Here is a 20563-nt window from a genome sequence, read left to right as displayed (position 1 = left end):
CCAGCAATACTGGTCCTGGACGATGTATCAATACATTGCCCCAGCGGTGTAGCTAGCTGCTTGGGTGCCTGGTGCGCTGCGCGCGTCCTGCAGCCGGGGGTGTGGCGCACTGCATGGAGTCTCTCCGCCCCCTCCCCCTCAGCTGTAGGGCGGCTGAGGGAGAGGCAGTGGGCAGCCGCAAGCCCCACACTGCCGTTTCATGCAGCACCCAGCCTGCAGGCGCCGAAGCCACCACGTCACTCCCAGGAGAGACATGTGGCTCGGGCACACTGCAGGCCCCGCGGTAAGTGCCGGCCCCCGCAGTGCAGCGCCCAGCGCCAGCCGCGGTTTGTTACGTTTGTTGACTGAACTAAAAAGTTTCGTGAGCCCAATTTTTAATTTTTAAAAACTCATATTTTTGTCATTTTGTCACCCCCCCATTGATGACACCTGGGGCGTCCCGCACTCCCTGCACCCCCCTTTTCCACTACTACATTGCTCAGGCCTAATTACAGCCCCCTTTTCTAGCAATGACATTTGTTTAGAAAGGCCCTCCAACAAAACAAGCACTTGACGAGGTAAATCATGGTAAATTACCAATCACATCCAAAAGGTGAAAAGCTGAGCTGCAAATGTAGCTCAAAAATTACTGCCCATCCTCTTATTTATTTGCCGAATAGAGAAAAACCAGCACGGAATTTTCTGCCCACGGACCCCACATACCTATAACAGCCTGCTGATTTCCAACATCTTTAATTTTTTCTTTGCTGCGAGGTCTTAAGTGACATTTTGCGTCCTTGATTTTAAAACGAGCTTTCTGCTTGATGGGTGGTACTAATATGTCTAGAGAAATAAAATTAAAAGTTTTCAGTCGTGCTGTATTTTTAAGATAACCTGAAGACAGGCCTGGATTTTTTTATTATTTTTTTTGCAGATGAAATGAGATATAAGCTGTCTTGAATTACTTGACAGGTTTCCTACCACAGATAAATGGAGTTAGAGAGACTACTTTTCTGCATGAAGAATAATTCCTAGCTGGAGTACAATTAGATGCAGGGGATGTGAAAATGGAAGAGGGTTCTAAAAGAAGCCCAGCAGCTGAAAAATGCTCCACCTCTTCTGAAATATCAGAATAAATCACAATATGGAAGACTGCAAAGACACCCAGGGAGGAGAGATTATTGGTTGTTGTTGTTCTTATTTTTACTATGTATTTTGTGGGTTTTTTATATTGTAAATTGATGTTGTGAACTGCCTGAGATCTGCAAATGAAGGGTGGTAGACACCTAAATAAATAATAATACAATAATAATAACCTTGGCTGTGAGTCCTAGAAGACCAGTTTCCTGCCTTGCAGGCCTTTTATGTCCTTTTAAAATGTGGGGTTTTTTTGGGGGGGGTTATTGGCTTGCTGTTTTTATTTTTATTTTGATTATGTATTTTGTGGTTTTATATTTTGATTTTATTCTGTGAACTGCCCTGAGACCTCCTGGTATAGAGCAGTATATTAATTCAATAAATAATAACAATCATTTCCCCACCTGGCTTAGGTGGGCCTTGACTCCAGCTACAAAATATCAGGCTGCTGAACAGACTCTTGGGCTGGGGCGTTGCTTAGTGGAGTTTGTTGCTGTTATTAATTTTTTGTTATCCTTATTTTTGGATCCTATTATTTATGTGGGAATTGTCCAATTTGCTTGTGCACCTTTTGATGTTCTATTTATAGCTTATGACTACCGTTGTAATTGTGTGAATCTTTCCATGTTGTAAGCTGCCTTGAGCATCGTTTTAACTAATAAAATGGTGGTGGTGAAGATGGTGATAAAAGAGCCCTTTTCCTCTGTCTCAGATCACATGGGGAAATGCAGCCAAAGTCGATAGCAAGGGTGAGAAGGGCTGGAGTCAAAGGTTGTGCTGGGAGCCAGAAGGGGAATCCTGGAGGCTAAGCAACTTTTCAAGTCAGTGGCTCCCATCCTTTCTGTATAATTACAGTGGTACCTCGGGTTAACCATATATAAAAAGTAAAGGTAAAGGTACCCCTGCCCGTACGGGCCAGTCGTGTCCGACTCTAGGGTTGTGCGCCCATCTCACTTAAGAGGCCGGGAGCCAGCGCTGTCCGGAGACACTTCCGGGTCACGTGGCCAGCGTGACGAAGCTGCTCTGGTGAGCCGGCACCAGCGCAGCACACGGAAATGCCGTTTACCTTCCCGCTATAAAGCGGTCCCTATTTATCTACTTGCACTTAGGGGTGCTTTAGAACTGCTAGGTGGGCAGGAGCTGGGACCGAAAGACAGGAGCTCACCCCGCCGCGGGGATTCGAACCGCCGACCATGCGATCGGCAAGTCCTAGGCACTGAGGTTTTACCCACAGCGCCACCCGTGTCCCATATAACCATATATAAGATAAGATAAAACTTTATTCGCATTAGCCAATGGCCACACCAACAGTAAAACATTACAGTATACGCAGAAAAGGAAATTTGATATAAGAGCACAATTTAAAGTCCTGAATCAGCCGTCAGTTAGTGGCCCTTATTCTGATTGCCCCTGCCATGAACCTAGCAACCTTTGCTGTTATCTGCGCATTTTGATCTGATAGACGAAAGGACATTGTGGCAGTGGCTGAGCGCCCTGGGATGGTTAGTACGAGTGGGGGGATGGTGAGAAACAAGAAAGAAGCTACAGTGGTGGCCAAATTTTGCACTTTAGCAATCAGGAAGCGTAAATTTCTTTTGTTGAGTGGCACACTGCGAAGTCCCCTTGTGTAATCTTTCTTCTTCTTCTTCTTCTTGATGTTGTTGTTGATTTCTTTTTGTTTGGTCTTGTGGTGTTTGGTGTCGCTGGCTTTTGTCGCAATAAAACTTGGTCTGGTTCACAGGAAGAGAGCCCTGAAGTCACATATTCAGTCACCAGATACTGCGCTGCCATGATAGATATTTGACGAATAATGATCTATGCTACAATTCAATCCTAAACTGAAGGCCCATATTATTAGATCCGCACTTCTGAAGCCCAACCCATATAGCTGTGTTAACTGATCTTTTAATCTTTTAATCTTTCTTATAAATTCTTAGACCCATTGTCTATCCTTAATTAAGTACTCTATGTATATGTTTAAATCTACGTTTGGTTCTAGCTCCTATTTATTTAATAATTATTCGCCTGGATTCATACTGTTATACTATCCATGTATATGTTTTGTTTATGCTGGTCTATGACCGTAATAAAGTACTTGACTTGACTTGCTACAGTGGTACCTCGGGTTAAGAACTTAATTTGTTCCGGAGGTCCGTTCCTAACCTGAAACTGTTCTTAACCTGAAGCACCACTTTAGCTAATGGGGCCTCCCGCTCCTGCTGCGCCGCCAGAGCACGATTTCTGTTCTCATCCTGGAGCAAAGTTCTTAACCTGAGGTAATATTTCTGGGTTAGCAGAGTCTGTAACCCAAGGTGCCACTGTACACATAATGGAAGAAGATATAAATAAGATCATATCAGGACAATGGGTGTTTGGGAGTTACACCTATCACCAGATTCTATGGAGTAATACTCACCTGCACAGCTAGGAAGAGTGCTATTGCGTTTCTGAAGCGACTTGCCGTGCTGCCCTGGCACTCCACAGCTTACTGAATAACTATTCTCTGTGTCTGAGGAAAAGAAAAGAAGAACACACCACGAAATATACTGAGATGGTGGAAGGCCTTTCTTTCATTTATTCATCTGAGTTAAGACCAAACTTTTGTCCATTGCTCAGAATTTTTATTTATTGATTGATGGGCATTACCATTCAAATAGTGTCTTGTGATCAATTATGTGGGGTGGGACATCTGTTGTTTTCCTATGCAAATAAATACTAATCTAAAAAGACCTTCCTTCAGCGTATTTTTATTTTTTTACAGTTTTTTGACTTCAATAAAGCCAAGAAAGGAATTTAAGAAAAACAATATGCTCTTCAATACCAACCTGGGAGAAAAAGTGTATTGGATGGACATGATAAGAAACAGCTTTCCATCCCTCCCAATTTGCTGCAGACCAACTGGGCCTTTGGAGCTGGCTTGGCATTCAGAAGGCATTTCACCATCTCTGAGGAAGAAGAAACAGGAAATCACTGGTTCAGATAACGTCTGAGGGATTCTCCAGTTAAGCTCATTCATTTTTCAGACTGGGGTGGGAAGCAGAGGAAGGGATAAGCAGAGGGGGCATGGAAGCCTGAACCCTTCGCTTGTGGGCAGGGATGATCTTCTCCCTTATAGAGCCACCTCATAAATACAAAAATTTATGTTGAAGCCAATCAACCCTGGATACAAGATGGTATAACACATTTCCATTTCAAATCTTAACACTTGTGTGCATTATTTTAAAAGGCGATATGCATTTTTGAGAACCAACCAGAAGCTGTCACCTGTATCCTCAGGCAATGGAATTAAATAGACACAAACTGATACAGGGTATTAAAGCTACTTAAAATTGTGATTGTTTTCATTATCCTTTTCAACTCTGCAATTGGTTTCAAGTTTGACACAAACTCTTAAATGGCTACTAAACCAAGTCTTACCCAACAAAGTATTAAGGACCCTAAAACATCTTTATGTGGCTTTTGTGGGCTAATATAAACATCTTTTGCATCTGCTCAATGAGCTTTCTAGCAATACTTCTGCTAAAATCATAGTAGGACTCTCAGGCTCTTTTGACAAATACAATTCTAACAAAAGAAGGAGTTAAACAAAAATGCATTCTGATTCCCATGCGCTTCAACCTTTTTCTCACAGCTATAATTCTAAGGCTGAATCTCTACAACTGGACCTCCTAAGACCTTCTGTTCTTTTATATACAGACAATATGGTTCTTGTTTTACACAGTTAGGTCTAAAAAGAAAACTGTCTAGGCTTGGAGAATATTGTACAGACGGAGAACTAAAATTACCATATTTTTCCACATATAAAACAACCCCTATTTTTTTGAAACCAAAATTAAGAAAACTAAACCCTAAAATAGAAGTGAAAATCTGGACAATGGGGGGGGGGCGGGGAGAGCAGAAAGTTGTTGAGCTTTTTTTGATTGCCCTCAAACTAGGCTGGGCCATGCTGTCAAGCAAACCAAGCCGAGGGAAAAAAGGAGAGAAGTTCAATGAGAGGTGGCTCTTGCCGGGGGCTGTGGGAGGCGAGCCAGTCGCCACTGGACTCTTCACTCAATCCTCCACAGCCTGTCTTCACACGCAGGGGAAGTCCCTAACTCACTGAAGGTTAATTAACTATTTAAACAAGTAGCAAACTCCTCGGAAATATCTGTCTCAAATTGTGTTATCTAAAATTACAGAATTGCAAGGACTGGGTTTCCTAATCAGAGCGACATTACATCTGTTGCTCTTGGAGTTTTCTGACATGCAATTTTATATATTTAATATATCAATAAGCTGCTCATCAGTGAAAGAAGTGAAAAAAGAGGAAGGTGCCCTGTTCCAAAATGTTACCTACCAATACAATCCTTTTTATTCCAGTGTAGCTTCTTCCCCGGTGGACATACACATTCATAACTTCCCATTGTATTGAGGCATCCATAGTCACAGCTCCCATTGCTGATACTGCATTCATCAATATCTGAAAGTACATTTAAATGAATTAGTGTTGCACTGTAAGTAAATACTATCAGGTGTGACTATTCCTTCCTGTTGTCTGTCCACCAGAACTGCTTTAAGTTAGATTATTATTTTCCTGATTCCATGTTCATTCTTTTTGTGGACTCCAGAGTTGGTGCAATAGTAATTGTGGGCCATGCCTATTTTTCCGTCTCCCTCTAATCCTTGCAAAATCCAAGACCTGACACCTGGACACTTCTCTGCTGAATGACCCACATTTTCCCTCACAAATGGCAAGGATGCTTGTAGAACTGAATGAGGGTTCTGTGGCTTTTCTGCTGACAGAATGAGAGACTGGTAAGGCCTTAATGGGGGGGCCGTGACATTGCGTAGAAAGAAAATGAAGACTAGTCAAGAAACTGACCTGCAACAGCTTACGCCTCAAGGAATCACAGTATCATAGAACTGTACAGTTGGAAGGAGCCCCCAGGGTCATCTAGTCCAACCCCCTGCAATGTAGGAATCTCAACTAAAGCATCCCTGACAGATGCCCACTCAACCTCTGCTTAAAAACCTCCAGGGAAGGTGAGCCCACCACCTCCTGAGGGGACCCGTCCTACTGTCAAACAGCTTTTACTGTCAGAAAGGTATTCTAAACCCTGACTGCTAGTAGAAGACAGCTTTCATTAAAGGTTTAAACTGTAGTTTAATATTGTCCAAAGAGCTGTCAGGGCAGGTGTTGGAAGCAGGGTGTCAGGTGGGGAAGGTGGTTGGTCATGGCCTGTCGTTTGCAGGTTTTTATTGGTGCAAACTATTTACAGTGCAGAACCCCAAAGTTCATGTCTGTCTTAGTCACTTGCAGATTCCGGGAGTGCCCCCTTCCGGTTTCTCCCCCAGCATAAGAACTTAGACACCCCAAATCTCCACCTCCCCTCCTTACGGGCGGCAGAAACGGCATGTGTGCCTCCTGGCCGGCTGGGCTAGGGGAGGTGCTTGGGCTCTCGGTAGCATCTTCGAGCCTTCCCTTTTCTTGACTACTCCCTTCCCCCTCTGCTCCACTGGAGGTGTGGCTTTCTCCACCACCGGACGAGGAGCTGAGAAGCGCTGGAGGCTCTCTGTATCCCCCTGCCTGCCTCCCCCGTTCCGATGGCAGTCCCCTGACACAGGGCAACACAGAAACTCTTCCAAGTAGGTCTTGCCCCAATGAGGCTCCTTCCCAAGCCACCTGAGGACTCAGCTATGTTAGTAAAGAAAAAGCATTTTACAGTGGTACCTCGGGTTACGTTACCTTTGGGTAACATAACTTTCGGGTTGCAAACGTGGCAAACCCAGAAGTGTATACACTTCTGGGTTTTGCTGCATGCTTTGCGCGTGCGCAGAAGCGCTTTATTGCGCCACGTGCATGCGCAGAAGCAGCGCCTCTTGTGGCAGACTTTTCAGGTTGCGCATGGACCCCCAGAACTAATTAAGATCGTATCCGGAGGTTCCACTGCATAGGTGTTATTGCACTGTGACACCAGATGGCACTGTGGAGCTCCATCTTTCGCCAACGTGATTTCCCACGACGAGGTTTACAACACGTTTTCCTGAAACGCTTTTTTGATGTGTCTAGATCCAGCCTGAGTCTCTGACACCTTGTCTATCTCTGCTCTGCCCGCTTCATACCTCAGACCAGGAAAGAAGGGAGATGGTCACAGCAGGAGAAGGAGATTCCCTAGATTCTTCAGCAGCCTGCTTCATCTCTGCCTATTGGCCCCACTCCTCTCCGGCCTCTGATTCTGCACTACTCTCTGCCATAGACTCTTCCTGCCCACTAAACCCTGTTGCCTCTTCTGCTTCTGACACCTCCTGCTACCTCTGACCACTCGTCACTGTCCCACCACCTGTCCCTGGGTTCTGAGCCTTCTTCCCCTGGGGATTCCCCAGCTGATGACTCCCACCACTCCTCTGCGTCCAGCCAGCCCATGACAGCTGCATGCAGAGCTCAGTTGTGTGTGATTTGAATTTGCCCTTTGCCTCTAAGGCCGACTTCCCCCTGGCCTACTTAAAGCAGTGCTAAGGGAAAGAGGACAGAAGCCCAGCCTGCTGTTGGCCTACTCTCTTAGTTAACAACAGACTAGGAGCTGCGTCCCTATAATTAAGGGTGATCAAGACAAGAATTACACCATGCCCATAGATATGAATCTCTAGTTCCAGAACTTATATTCTGCTTTGCATCAACGCTGGAGGCCCTGTTGGGCACCAGAGATGATGGGTTTTCTTCCTAGTTTTGGCCTGCTCTCCTTAGATCAGGCAGATTACCTTGCTGAGACACTGAAGGTGGAAGAAATGAGAAGCATTGTTAAGCGGATAAAGAATGGGCAGGTGCCAGGTCCAGATGGTTTCCCAGTCACAAAATCCCAGAATTGTAGAGTTGGAAGGGGTCATCTTGTCCAACTCCCTGCAATTCAGGAATCTTAACTAAAGCATCCATAGCAGATGGCCACCCAACATGTAGGAGAAAGCTCCTGCAGCCAATCAGAAGCCGCTGAAGCCCCATCGGACGTTTGGGTTCCAAAAGAACCAGAACAATCACTTGTGGGTTTGCGGCATTCAGGAGCCAAAACGTATGAGTTACAGAGCGTTCGGAATCCAAGGTAGGACTGTACTGCATTGCAGGGAGTAGGACTAGATCAGGCACAGCCAAACTTGGCCCTCCAGATGTTTTGGGACTAAAACTCCCATCATCCCTAGCTAACAGGACCAGCGGTCAGGGATGATGGGAATGGTAGTCCCCAAACATCTGGAGGGCCAAGTTTGGCCATGCCTGGGCTAGATGACCCTCAGGGTCCCTTCCAACTCTACAACTCTTAACTCTGCAATTCTAAAGCCTTATGGAGAGATGTCACTAAGCAAAGAATGAAAAATGAATCAAACTCTCCAAACCTCCGCAGTGTGTCATTCCGTATAATGTGTAGCCTTTATGACACAGGCATTCAAAACTCCCAGGGTAGTTGATACAGGTATGGTCGCAGGTCCTTTCGAAGGAGCATTCATCTATATCTTGATTTGGAACAGAAGGGGGAGATGATGTGAGAAACTGTGCATTTAACATCTAAGTTCAAAATAATCAACGTACCTCAATAACCTATCCATAAGGATCAATACAAGTCGAGGACAAGACATGCAACACAGTTTTTTGCTGCCTACAGGGAAAGCTTGCACATGCCTCCCGCAGGCCAAACAATAGTGCATGTTTTGCCTTTGCATTCCCAGGTATGAAAAAGCTCACACGAAACAGTCCTTAGTTACCGTATTTTTTGCTCTATAAGACTCACTTTTCCCCTCCTAAAAAGTAAGGGGACATGTGTGTGCGTCTTATGGATCGAATGCAGGCTGCGCAGCGATCCCTCTTGCTGTTCTGGCTTCTGAGATTCAGAATTTTTTTTTTTTTCATGTTTTCCTCCTCCAAAAACTAGGTGCGTCTTGTGGTCTGGTGCGTCTTATAGAGTGAAAAATACGGTAATTACAAAGCTGAAACAATGTCTTCCTGCTGCAATCCCCATTTTGCCCACAGGGTGTCACCACTGAATTTCAGTGTATCAGGCAGCAGTTTGCATTTGTGGGTTTCAGAAGGAGAACTGAATTTCTCTCTCCTTTGCAATAGTCCTCCCTAAGGCAGTACCATGGCCCAGATGCATTCAGGGCACTGATATTATAAATTGTGCTGTTCAATGTGTTTCACCCACATTCTGAATTTCTGGTTTACTCAATTTTATATGCTTTTGTGTGAATATGCTTTTGTGTATTTTATTGGTTTTAGATTTTGTTTGAATGATATGTGGTTTTTCAAATTGTACACTGCTTAGAGATTTATTCTAATAACTAAATAAATAAGTCCCAAACACTTTTGAGTATTAATATGCCCTTTATAAGCTATGATCTTCTGACAGACATTCCACACCTACAAAAATATCAATAGCATCACTGCTATATTTATTACGTGAGCAAAATAATAACATTAACTGCATGTCACACACACTAAAATGAAAATTTAAATTAGTGTATATAGCTTTAAATAAAATTGGTCTTTTCAGCATTATTATTGATTAGTCATTAGTATTTATTCCACTTAGTAGTCACTCTTCTTCTTTTTTACAAAAAAGTATCAATGTGACTTACAAAAAAAGGAGCTGTAAGAATTTACACAAATTACTGTGGAATCATGCTACATAATGATGACTCTGATGCACAGAAGTCTCAGGAATCTTAAAAATTAGATTTATAGCTTCCATTGATACTGATGTATATAATGTCTGCACAGGAGATTTTAGAGTTGACATTGTGCAAAGTGTCATGCAGGCATTGGTGCACAAGGTTTAACCATCACGGAGAACATATTTTGCAAGCACAAAGCACCTGTTGGATTCAGCTATTATGCTATGCCAAGAAGGAGGGTCCTGCTAGCAGAATGGTTGTTGCACAGGAGGGCGGCTGCAGCTGGGTTCCTGGGTGACTGTGGGCTGCTGCCACAAGAAGTCTTGAAGTATTAGGATTATTCTAGTTCTGTCCAAACTCTTGTCGTTTAGACTGCCCAGAGCATGTTAGGATGATGGGACTTCTCAGAGAGCAGCACAAATTCAGCAGTTCCTGAATAATACAATGGTCCAGCTAGATCTATACATCCTTAATATACGTATCTAAAATTAACTGAGTTTTAGAGAATGGAAATCCTTTATAAAGTAACTGGTCTAGTTAGTAGCTCTGAACTCTTTGGTCCTGGCATATGAGTGTGAAGGAAATGAGAGAGACAAGGAAAAGGATCCATCACATGTACTTCTGGGATCCAGCGATCTGTCTCTTTGTAAGCCAGTGTGTTTCTAGTACCTAGATTACATCCATGTATATGTACTTGTCTAATACATTTGTCTAATACTAGTTTACATCCGATGATATGCACTTACAATTATTAAGACAACGAGGGCATTAAAAGAAGTATGAAAACAACAAAGAGGCATTCTATTAGCTTTACACAAAAATGCTTCGGCTCATATTATGTCTCCTGGGGCCCCTCCTTTTTATGGTGCATTCATACTCACACAGCTGCATTTCCAGTCAGTGAATATCTTGTAATGTCCTGCTAAAATCCCATAATTTTAAATACACAAGAAGTTCTGGGGGTTTTCTGTCCTGCTTTTATTGTGCAATAGCTCCTCCAGGGAGCACAACATGTCGCAGCATGACGGAAGAATCGAAAGGCAACCAATAAAGCTGATGAAATCTACCACTAGTGCACAAATACTGCGTCCAAAGCATCTTGCAGAATACCCTTGCGACAGAGCAGGAGCCTGGAGGGCCCCAAGTACGGCTATGCAGAAAATGCAGAACACCAGGTAATCTCCCCTCTACAGAATCACCAGCCCGTTGTGAAATTCAGCACTGGCCGTAGAAAAGAGAAAACTATTTCAGCCACTTGTTCTGCAGAAAAGGAAGCTTCTTGTGTGGGAATGGCAGGACACTGGACACTCTCTTCCAGCCCTCCTCAGATACACGCTCTCAGTCAACTGCTGATTTCAAGCAGCTCTTTGATTTAGTCGGGAATTTGATTGTCACTTTATAAGGCTGCTAGGCTCCCCTCTCTCCTCGTTTACCCTGCTTAAGTTCTGCAAACAACAGGGCTCAAGTTATCATGCTCCTGGTATGCAAGGACTGCTGGTGTATTTGACTTCACCAAAGTTACTAGAATGGATGTTCGGCAGTTGCTGAACATTTATTTGTGCAATCTGCTAATCCTGGGCAAAAAGAATTTGAACAAACATGTTGTATGGCATAAGAGGTGGGCAGTCTATGGTGGTAAATGACAAGGGTGGCTTTAAGACAACATTTGTGGCCTATGTCCAGGATCTTTGACTAAGTGATCCTGTTAGATCTTACTGGAGCCTTTGCCTCCAGTTTGGCAAGCAACAACCACGCACCACCAGGGGCATGGCTGGAGACCGTAAAGGTAAAGGTACCCCTGACTCTGGGGTTGCACGCTCATCTCACTCTATAGGCCGGGGAGCCGGCATTTGTCCGCAGACAGCTTCCGGGTCATGTGGCCAGCATGACTAAGCTGCTTCTGAAGAACCAGAGCAGCACACGGAAACGCCGTTTACCTTCCTGACGGAGCAGTACCTATTTACCGTATTTTTCGCCCTATAAGACGCACTTTTCCCCCTCTAAAAATGGAGGGGAAATGTGTGTGCGTCCTATGGGGCGAATGCAGGCTTTTGCTGAAGCTTGGAGAGCGAGAGGGGTCGGTGCCCACCGACCCCTCTCTCTTTCCAGGCTTCAGGAAGCTATCCATAAGCCTGGGGAGCCCGCGGGAGTTCCCACAGGGCTCCCTAGGCTGCAGATAGCAGCCTGCTTGCCCGGAGCGTGGGGCGCCCTGAAGCAGAGCGCCCCACCCTTCGGGAAGCTATCCACAGCCTGCGGAGCCCTGCGGGAGTTCCCGCGGCTGGGGGGGGAAATAAATTTTTTTTCTTTATCCCCCCCCCCCAAAAAAAACCCTAGGTGCGTCCTATAGGGTGAAAAATACGGTATCTACTTGCACTTTGACGTGCTTTTGAACTGCTAGGTTGGCAGGAGCAGGGACCGAGCAATGGGAGCTCACCCCGTCTCGGGGATTCGAACCGCCGGCCTTCCAATCGGCAAGCCCTAAGCTCTGTGGTTTAGACCACAGTGCCACCCGCATCCCTGCTGGAGACCCTAACTGTTACTAAATGGTATTATCCAGTCTATGACAAAAGCGTATGTAGGAGAGGTATTACTTCTGACGGGGTGTGTGCAGGTTCTGAAAGGAGTCAGTTCAGAGCTTAGAATGAGCCTTTGGGGTTGGGGGGGAAAGTGCTGCCCATCATATCCCATGCTAGCTTTCACAAAGCACTCTGGAGCATCTGAATCATAGAATCATAGAATCCTAGAGTTGGAAGAGACCACAAGGGCCATCGAGTCCAACCCCCTGCCAAGCAGGAAACACCATCAGAGCACTCCTGACATATGGTTGTCAAGCCTCTGCTTAAAGACCTCCAAAGAAGGAGACTCCACCACACTCCTTGGCAGCAAATTCCACTGTCGAACAGCTCTTACTGTCAGGAAGTTCTTCCTAATGTTTAGGTGGAATCTTCTTTCTTGTAGTTTGGATCCATTGCTCCGTGTCCCCTTCTCTGGAGCAGCAGAAAACAACCTTTCTCCCTCCTCTATGTGACATCCTTTTATATATTTGAACATGGCTATCATATCACCCCTTAACCTCCTCTTCTCCAGGCTAAACATGCCTGTGGCTACAACCAAATGCTCTAAGCGTTGCCCCTCCTCTGCCCTGAGATGATGATGATGATGATGATGATGATGATGATGATAATAATAATAATAATAATAATAATAATAATAATAATAATAGTAATTTCTTATTTATACCCCGCACATCTGGCTGGGCCTCACATGCCACTCCGGGCGGCTTCCAACAAAATACAATAGCACAATACAATAGTCCTTCAGATATTAAAAGCTTCCCTAAACAGGGCTGCCTTCACATGTCCCCTTAAAGTCTGGTAGTCATTTTTTCCTTTGACACCTGATGGGAGGGCATTCCACAGGGCGGGTGCCACTACTGAGAAGGCCCTCTGCCTGGTTCCCTGTAACTTCGCTTCTTGCAGTGAGGGAACCACCAGAAGGCCATTGGCATTGGACCTTCCGGGCTGAACGATGGGGGTGGAGACGCTCCTTCAGATATACTGGGCCGAGGCCGTTTAGGGCTTTAATGGTCAGCACCAACACTTTGAATTGTGCTCGGAAACGTACTGGGAGCCAATGTAAGTCTTTCAAGACTGGTGTTATGTGGTCTCAGCGGCAACCCCAGTCACCAGTCTAGCTGTTGCATTCGGGATTAGTTGTCGTTTCCGGGTCACCTTCAAAGGTGCGCATTGCAGTAGTCGAAGCAAGAGATAACTAGAGCATGCACCACTCTGGTGAGACAGTCCACAGGCAGATAGGGTCTCAGCCTGTGTACCAGATGGAGCTGGTAAACAGCTGCACAGTCACCCCATTCAGGACCAGAGAGTCCTCCACACTTGTCCACCTCCTGTCCCCCCAAAACAGTACTTCTGTCTTATCAGGATTCAGCCTCACTCTGTTAGCCATCATCCATCCTCCAACCACCTCCAGGCACTCACACAGGACCTTCACCGCCTTTACTGGTTCTGATTTGAAAGAGAGATAGAGCTGGGTATCATCTGCATATGGATGAACACCCAGCCCAAACCCCCTCTGATCTCTCCCAGCGGCTGCATGTAGATGTTGAAAAGCATGGGGGAGAAGACAGAACCCTGAGGCACCCCACAAGTGAGAGCCCAGGGGTCTGAACACTCATCCCCCAACACCACTTTCTGAACACGGCCCAGGAGGAAGGAGCAGGACCACTGTATAACAGTGCCCCCAGCTCCCAGCCCCTCTAGATGGTCCAGAAGGATGTTATGGTCGATGGTGTCAAAGGCAGCTGAGAGATCCAGCAGAACTAGGAAACAGCTCTCACCTTTGTCCCTAGCCCACCGGAGATCATCGACCAGCGCGACCAAGGCAGTTTCAGTCCCATGGTGAGGCCTGAATCCTGACTGGAAGGGATCCAAATGGTCCGCATCTTCCAGGCATGCCTGGAGTTGTTCAGCAACCACCCACTCAATCACCTTGCCCAAGAATGGAAGATTTGAGACTGGGCGATGCCTCCCCTCTTCCAGTCTCTAATGGTGATGACACAGATGACAAGCCTCCCAGCCTGTACCTATGGGGTCGGATCATGTCCTCAATTCCTACTACACTTAGGACTACTGAAAACTACGGATGGATTATGACCATACCAAATTCTGAGATGCAGTTCCTTGTAAAAGAGGATATTATGTCAGATGGGTGGTTGGCAGAGGTTCCCTACACAACAGAAAGGAAAATACCGTATTTTTTCCTCTATAAGACTCACTTTTTCCCTCCTAAAAAGTAAGGGGAAATGTGTGTGCGTCTTATGGAGCGAATGCAGGCTGTGCAGCTATCCCAGAAGCCAGAACAGCAAGAGGGATTGCTGCTTTCGCTGCGCAGCGATCCCTCTTGCTGTTCTGGCTTCTGAGATTCAGAATATTTTATTTCTTGTTTTCCTCCTCCAAAAACTAGGTGTGTCTTGTGGTCTGGTGCGTCTTATAGAGCGGAAAATACGGTAGACTGCAAGGACAGAGGCATTTCTTGCACATTTCTCTATGTGGCTGGGCTGCAGCCATGAACTAGAGGGCAGAATTCATTTTTCATGCCCAAGTACATGACCTCGAACCTCTTTTACTGAAGCTTTCAGAATTTCCAGTTGCAGCAACACAAATTATGCTGGTGGTTTTGGTGATGTGGACACTTTCCTGGTTGTGGACCGAGAGCTCAGGCCACAAAGCAGCCATCAGACAGTAACGATTTTTGGCCAGTCCCAAAACTGGTCTGGAGTCCCACCACTGTCTCAAAAGTGAAAGGCCCTCTGTTCCTGCTGTTAGCCTCTTCGTTTAGCACCTTGCACACCATTTGTGATTCACAGCTTACTCTGCTAAGCAAATGCCACTGTGTGGATTGAGACAAACACAGTGTGAGCAAATGTAAATCTAGACTTTTGGGTTGCCTTCTCAGTTATCACAAATTGTCGTGGCTGCAGATACATCAGTAAGTACGCAGCAGGGCCAGACATTTCTGTGCCCAGTGCTATACCCTCCACCCCCTGCTTTTTGGCAAACTGCTAATCTCAGACACCTTTGGAAATCAGTAACATGGAAACAACTATGGCTACTTGTGGTGAACACATCCCTCTGTCCTTGGTTGGTCTGCCTACTTGGGCTCTCTTTAGCCTGTGATGCCCCCCACACCCTCGGACAACTACAGCTATCGCTGTACCTTAATTAAACCCACAAAACAACAAAAAGTTGGAAACTTTCTCCTTATTCCCGGACTTGATGCCATCTTTTCACATCCCTCCTCCTTTTCTTCATTTAACACAGCATTAAAAAAAAAAGTTCAATGGAGATTAAAGGTAAAGGGACCCCTGACCATTAGGTCCAGTCACAAATGACTCTGGGGTTGCAGGCGCTCATCTCACTTTATTGGCCGAGGGAGCTGGCATACAGGTTCCGGGTCATGTGGCCAGCATGACTAAGCCGCTTCTGGTGAACCAGAGCAGCGCATGGAAACGCCATTTACCTTCACGCCAGAGTGGTACCTATTTATCTACTTGCACTTTGACATGCTTTCAAAATGCTAGGTTGGCAGGAGCAGGGACTGAGCAACGGAAGCTCATCCCGTCGCGGGGATTCGAACTGTCAACCTTCTGATCAGCAAGTCCTAGGCTCTGTGGTTTAACCCACAGCGCCACCTGCGTCCTGCTCAATGGAGATTACCATCAAGCAAATAGATCTAAGGCTTGCCCAGCAATTGTTAAACTTCTATACTGCCCTTCACCAGAGGATCACAGGGAGGTTTATGATCTAAAAACACAAAAGTACATAATACAAAAATACTCAATTGAGGCAGGTTGGTGCATAAAGTCACCTGTTATGCACTATTTTGGCTCAGTGCCAGATTTACACAGCCAGAAGCTAACTAACTACAGTGGTACCTTGGATTACAAATGCTTCAGGTTACAGATGCTTCAGGTTACAGACTCCGCTAACCCAGAAATAGTACCTCGGGTTAAGAACTTTGCTTCAGGATGAGAACAGAAATCGTGCAGTGGCAGCGGGAGGCCCCATTAGCTAATGTTAAGAACAGTTTCAGGTTAAGAACGGACCTCCAGAACGAATTAAGTTCTTAACCCGAGGTAACGCTGTAGCTGCTTTCTTGTATCTCTAATCCCTGCTGGATCAATTGCTGCAATAACACCCTCTACCCATTTGCAGTGCAGTGCAGTGCAACAGAAAATGCACTGGCAGTTTCCTCAGTGTATAAGCCGCCATAGTAGCACAAGGAGTTAGGCACTCACCCCCATAACCAGTGGAAGTTCCAGGCCTAATAGACAAAATAGAAACCAACAAATTGCTGGGTCTGGTGGATTATAAAAAAAGAGAAATAACACACGTACCTTTTTATTGGCAGGCAAGTTAATTTCTGCATCTATGAATTGTACCTCCATTGTTTAAAAAACTTTTTAAAATAAAAAATTCTTACATAATCAAGCTTTTTTATTAAAAAAACATAAAATATATTATTTTCTCACAATAAACGAAATTCTAATGAACAGCTGTAAATAGATGAGGCATTCATCCCTTTGACAGGATGTGTCTTTTAATTCAGTTCAATCTACAGAGAAAGAGCTATTATTGCAGAGGTGGGAAGCCTCAGATCTGTGGGCCAAATCTGGCCCTGCAGACTTCTCTATTTGGTCCCTAGGGCCACAAACTCTCACCAGGTCACAACTCTCACTAGCTTGCTTCACTCCCCTTTTGTGGTTCTGCTTGGCTACCATACGCCCTAGACTGCTGTCGCCCATCCAAGCAAGCAAGAGCCTTTCTCCAAGAAGGAATGTAAAATTCACATTCATTGCTTTGCCCACTTTTGCCTTTTCCTCAGCCACACTCTGCATTGGAATGTGGCCCCCTGAAGACTGCTTGGAAGAGAAAATGGCCCTCAGGCCAAAAATGGTTTCCCTAAACATGTGAAGGGGAAAAGGGGGAATTTTTGGTGTATGTGCATAATGCAGGGAACACACTTGGTGCCCTGCACTGCCAAAGAAGGAAGCATTGCAAGCCCTTGAAGCAGTGGCGTAGCGTGGGGGGTGCAGGGGGGGCCGGCCGCACCGGGCGCAACATCTGGGGGTTAGGGTTAGGGGGCGCAAATCCACAGGTTAGGGGGCGCAAATTACTTGCCTTGCCCCGGGTGCTGACAACCCACGCTACGCCACTGCCTTGAAGAGCTCCTTGCCTTGCCCTATTCTGAATAGGATAGGACTGGACAATCCATACTTTGCCAAGTTAAAATGTGGCCTCAACACCCTTCTCATCCTATTCATTTTCAAGAACAGACATGCCACAACAGAAAACCTTTAAGACCTTGTGTATTTGTGTAAGACAAATGAATTGCTACATACTGATTTCTTTGTCATACATCTCCATAGCCATTAAATCCAGCCTTGATTTCTAGGAGGGCTGAACAAGTGTGAAGTGTGGCAGCTGCAGTGGCCAAAACCAAATTCAATAAGCAAGTTGCATACCAGAACACTTTGATTTAGGGTCATTTTGTTGTTGCTTACAGAAGCCTCTAAATACCATTACCAATTAGCTGAAACCAAGAGCATACTCATCTAGACCCCATTTTAAAAAAGGAAATGACGTAGGAGAACAATTTGACACTCTTGAGCATAATTTACAAAGAAGCCAATTACAAGCCTACAACACCTGTAGGGCCAGCCCACCATTTTCCTTGTAGCTGCTTGATTTGGCAGCTGGTTCTCAGTTTCACACAGAAAACATCCAGACGTTTCCTGCCTCTCTTCTCCCTTGGTTGGCACAAGTAGCAGGGCCCAAATTTGGTGGCCCAGAGGTCACGATTGTGGTCTTAGTCTAAGACTCTGCCCAGTGTACTATACTGGCTTGTCTATATGGCCAAAACAACAGACTGACAAAACTATCTGAAATTACAAAAACACTTTTTTTTTTTAAAGCAGAGTGTAGGTCCAGCATCAACTAGAATGCTCTTCAATGATGTGACCAGAATTGTTTAATTTTCTGCTTTAGCAAAATAATGATCATGACTGCTATTTATTCTGCTAATTATTCATTTCCTACTGACTGCTAACATCATTTAGCCAAGGGCTTCATCAAGAATAACTAATGAGAACAATAACAAGGTTCTGGTAAGGATCAGTGATTAAGGATCAGTAAAACCAGCTTGCCATCTGAGTTTATTTAGTCCAGTTATTACTGGGGCTGAAGGAAGCAGACTTATTCACTGGGAAAGAGAGGAAATGAACCCATGTGCTTTAGAAAGCACAGAGCGAGAAAGCATGAGGAGTCTGCTGACAGAATCCCAGCCCTAGAGCCAGAGTTTGTCTGAGGAACAAAACCCAGAGCAAGTCCACATACTGTGAACCCAAAGCCTACAAGCACATCCAACCGTCTTTGCAGAACAATATTGAGGGGACACAAGGCAGAGGATGGTAAGCCCCAGGACAGGCAGACAGGGGAGTCCAATCAAGGGGATTAGAGGGGGCTGACAGCAATGGAGAGCCGAAGAGTAGCCTCTAGTCTAAAGATCTGAATCAGAAGTCTCACTGCCAGAGATGCATGGACTTCCAGGCAGCTGGATTCTTTGGGAAGGTTACCAAATTGGCCCTGCAACCTGCAATCAGGCTGTAATCGTTCAAAAGAAAATGAGGTCTTTTTTTGCTTCAAGAATCTTTGGGCATATCTTCCCAGGAATCAGTCGGTGAGGAGAGAGCTGCAACTTCATTTGGAACATGATTTGTGGGATGTGGCGAGAGAACTTCTGTAGCATCAGGTGTGTTAGGTGGGCACTCTTTTTTTGTCAGTTTCCTAAAGGAAGGCGGACTCTTCCTGACCCAGCCAAGCATGAAGACTGGGGTTTGGGTAAGTTGCTCCTTGGAGATCAGCCTGGACCGGCGTAGCTGAGTTAAAGTCCACTTTGGCTTTGCATTGGTTTGGGAAGGGATGGCCACCATCTACAGGCTGGAACTGATGTTAGAGCAACAGGAGTCCTTAAGGAAATAATCAGAGGTGAAAAGCTGGAGAAGACCTAGGTAAAGGTAAAGGGACCCCTGACCATTAGGTCCAGTCGTGACCGACTCTGGGGTTGTTGCGCTCATCTCGCTTTATTGGCCGACGGAGCCGGTGAACAGCTTCCAGGTCATGTGGCCAGCATGACTAAGCCGCTTCTGGCGAACCAGAGCAGCGCACGGAAACACCATTTACCTTCCCGCCAGAGCGGTACCTATTCATCTACTTGCACTTTGACATGCTTTCGAACTCCTAGGTTGGCAGGAGCAGGGACCGAGCAATGGGAGCTCCCTCCTTCGCGGGGATTCGAACCACTGACCTTCTGATTGGCAAGTCCTAGGCTCTGTGGTTTATACCACAGCACCACCCGTGTCCCTTGGAGAAGACCTAGTTCACTGCAAAAACTGAGGGTGTGGCTGTAGGTAGAGAAGCTGAGAGTATACCTCTGAGTGTTTCCTCCTGATTTCCTCACCTCCCTGCCACAAAACCTCAGATTCATTAAATATGGCAGACTTCTCTTTGACTGATGCTGTTGAGACATGGTTGAGGCAGAGAAGAGAGCTGACGCTTGTTCCTTGTCTGATTCACCCCTTGCCTGCTCGGGGAAAAATTCAGTGAGGGAGAAATAAACCTAGTTTGTCTTTGGTCTCCTCTTCTCCCACATTGTGGAGTCAGATCTTGAAGAGAAGGTGCTAGCATAATGGAAAAGGCAGTTGTGGGAAGGTGAGATGACATTCACAAGTCTTTCCAAGTGACTCACAGTGTGTGCTGGTCCCGGGGGGAAGGTTACCGTTGGCGTAGTCAAAGTCCGGTCCTGCGTCAATAGCCTGGAAACAGTTCCGAAGGAGCGAGGCGAGGTCCGAAGCAGGAAGCCGGGCAGGAACAGGAATACTGGAGAGTCAGGTCTGGGTCCGGGCAGGAACAGGCACTCAACAATGACGTTGCTCCCGCAACCTGGGACTGGGCTGACTGGCCTTTATCTTCTCTGAGGCCAGGGGCGGTCCCGGCCCCCAGGAGACCCGCCTCTCCTGGCCTTAAGGCGAGCACTCCTCCTGGGAGAAACCAGTTCCCTTCGCCTCTCTGCCCTGAGCCTCTGCAGTTCAGGAGAGGCTGAAGGGTTACTGGGCCCAGGGGGAGACTCACCTGTAGGCACTGAGTCCTCAACCACCTCTGGAGCCAGAGTGGAATCACCTGGTGCCTGCTCCTGAGGATCTGGCACAGGTGCAGGCGCTTCAGAATCAAGGCCCTGC

The 20563-nt window shown here is 46.0% G+C and overlaps 1 protein-coding gene across 4 annotated transcripts in view; it reads right to left on the bottom strand.

The window, feature by feature from the left end:
* The window catches only part of SCUBE1 (signal peptide, CUB domain and EGF like domain containing 1), a 194978-nt gene that overhangs the window by 17878 nt on the left and 156537 nt on the right, over window positions 1-20563 (bottom strand). For all 4 annotated transcript variants that reach the window (XM_081860942.1, XM_081860943.1, XM_081860944.1 and 1 more), the window contains 5 exons: window positions 8479-8595; window positions 5453-5575; window positions 3942-4061; window positions 3533-3625; window positions 703-822 (listed from right to left, as the gene is read on the bottom strand). In XM_081860942.1, coding sequence (XP_081717068.1) covers window positions 703-822; window positions 3533-3625; window positions 3942-4061; window positions 5453-5575; window positions 8479-8595 — 573 coding nt within the window. The remainder of the gene's footprint in view (window positions 1-702; window positions 823-3532; window positions 3626-3941; window positions 4062-5452; window positions 5576-8478; window positions 8596-20563) is intronic.

Source organism: Podarcis erhardii (assembly GCF_964252035.2).
Source record: "Podarcis erhardii genome assembly, chromosome: 5".
Classification (NCBI taxonomy): Eukaryota; Metazoa; Chordata; class Lepidosauria; order Squamata; family Lacertidae; genus Podarcis; species Podarcis erhardii.
The sequence above is the reverse complement of the archived record's forward strand: the minus strand, read 5'-3'. Positions and strand labels throughout refer to the sequence as shown.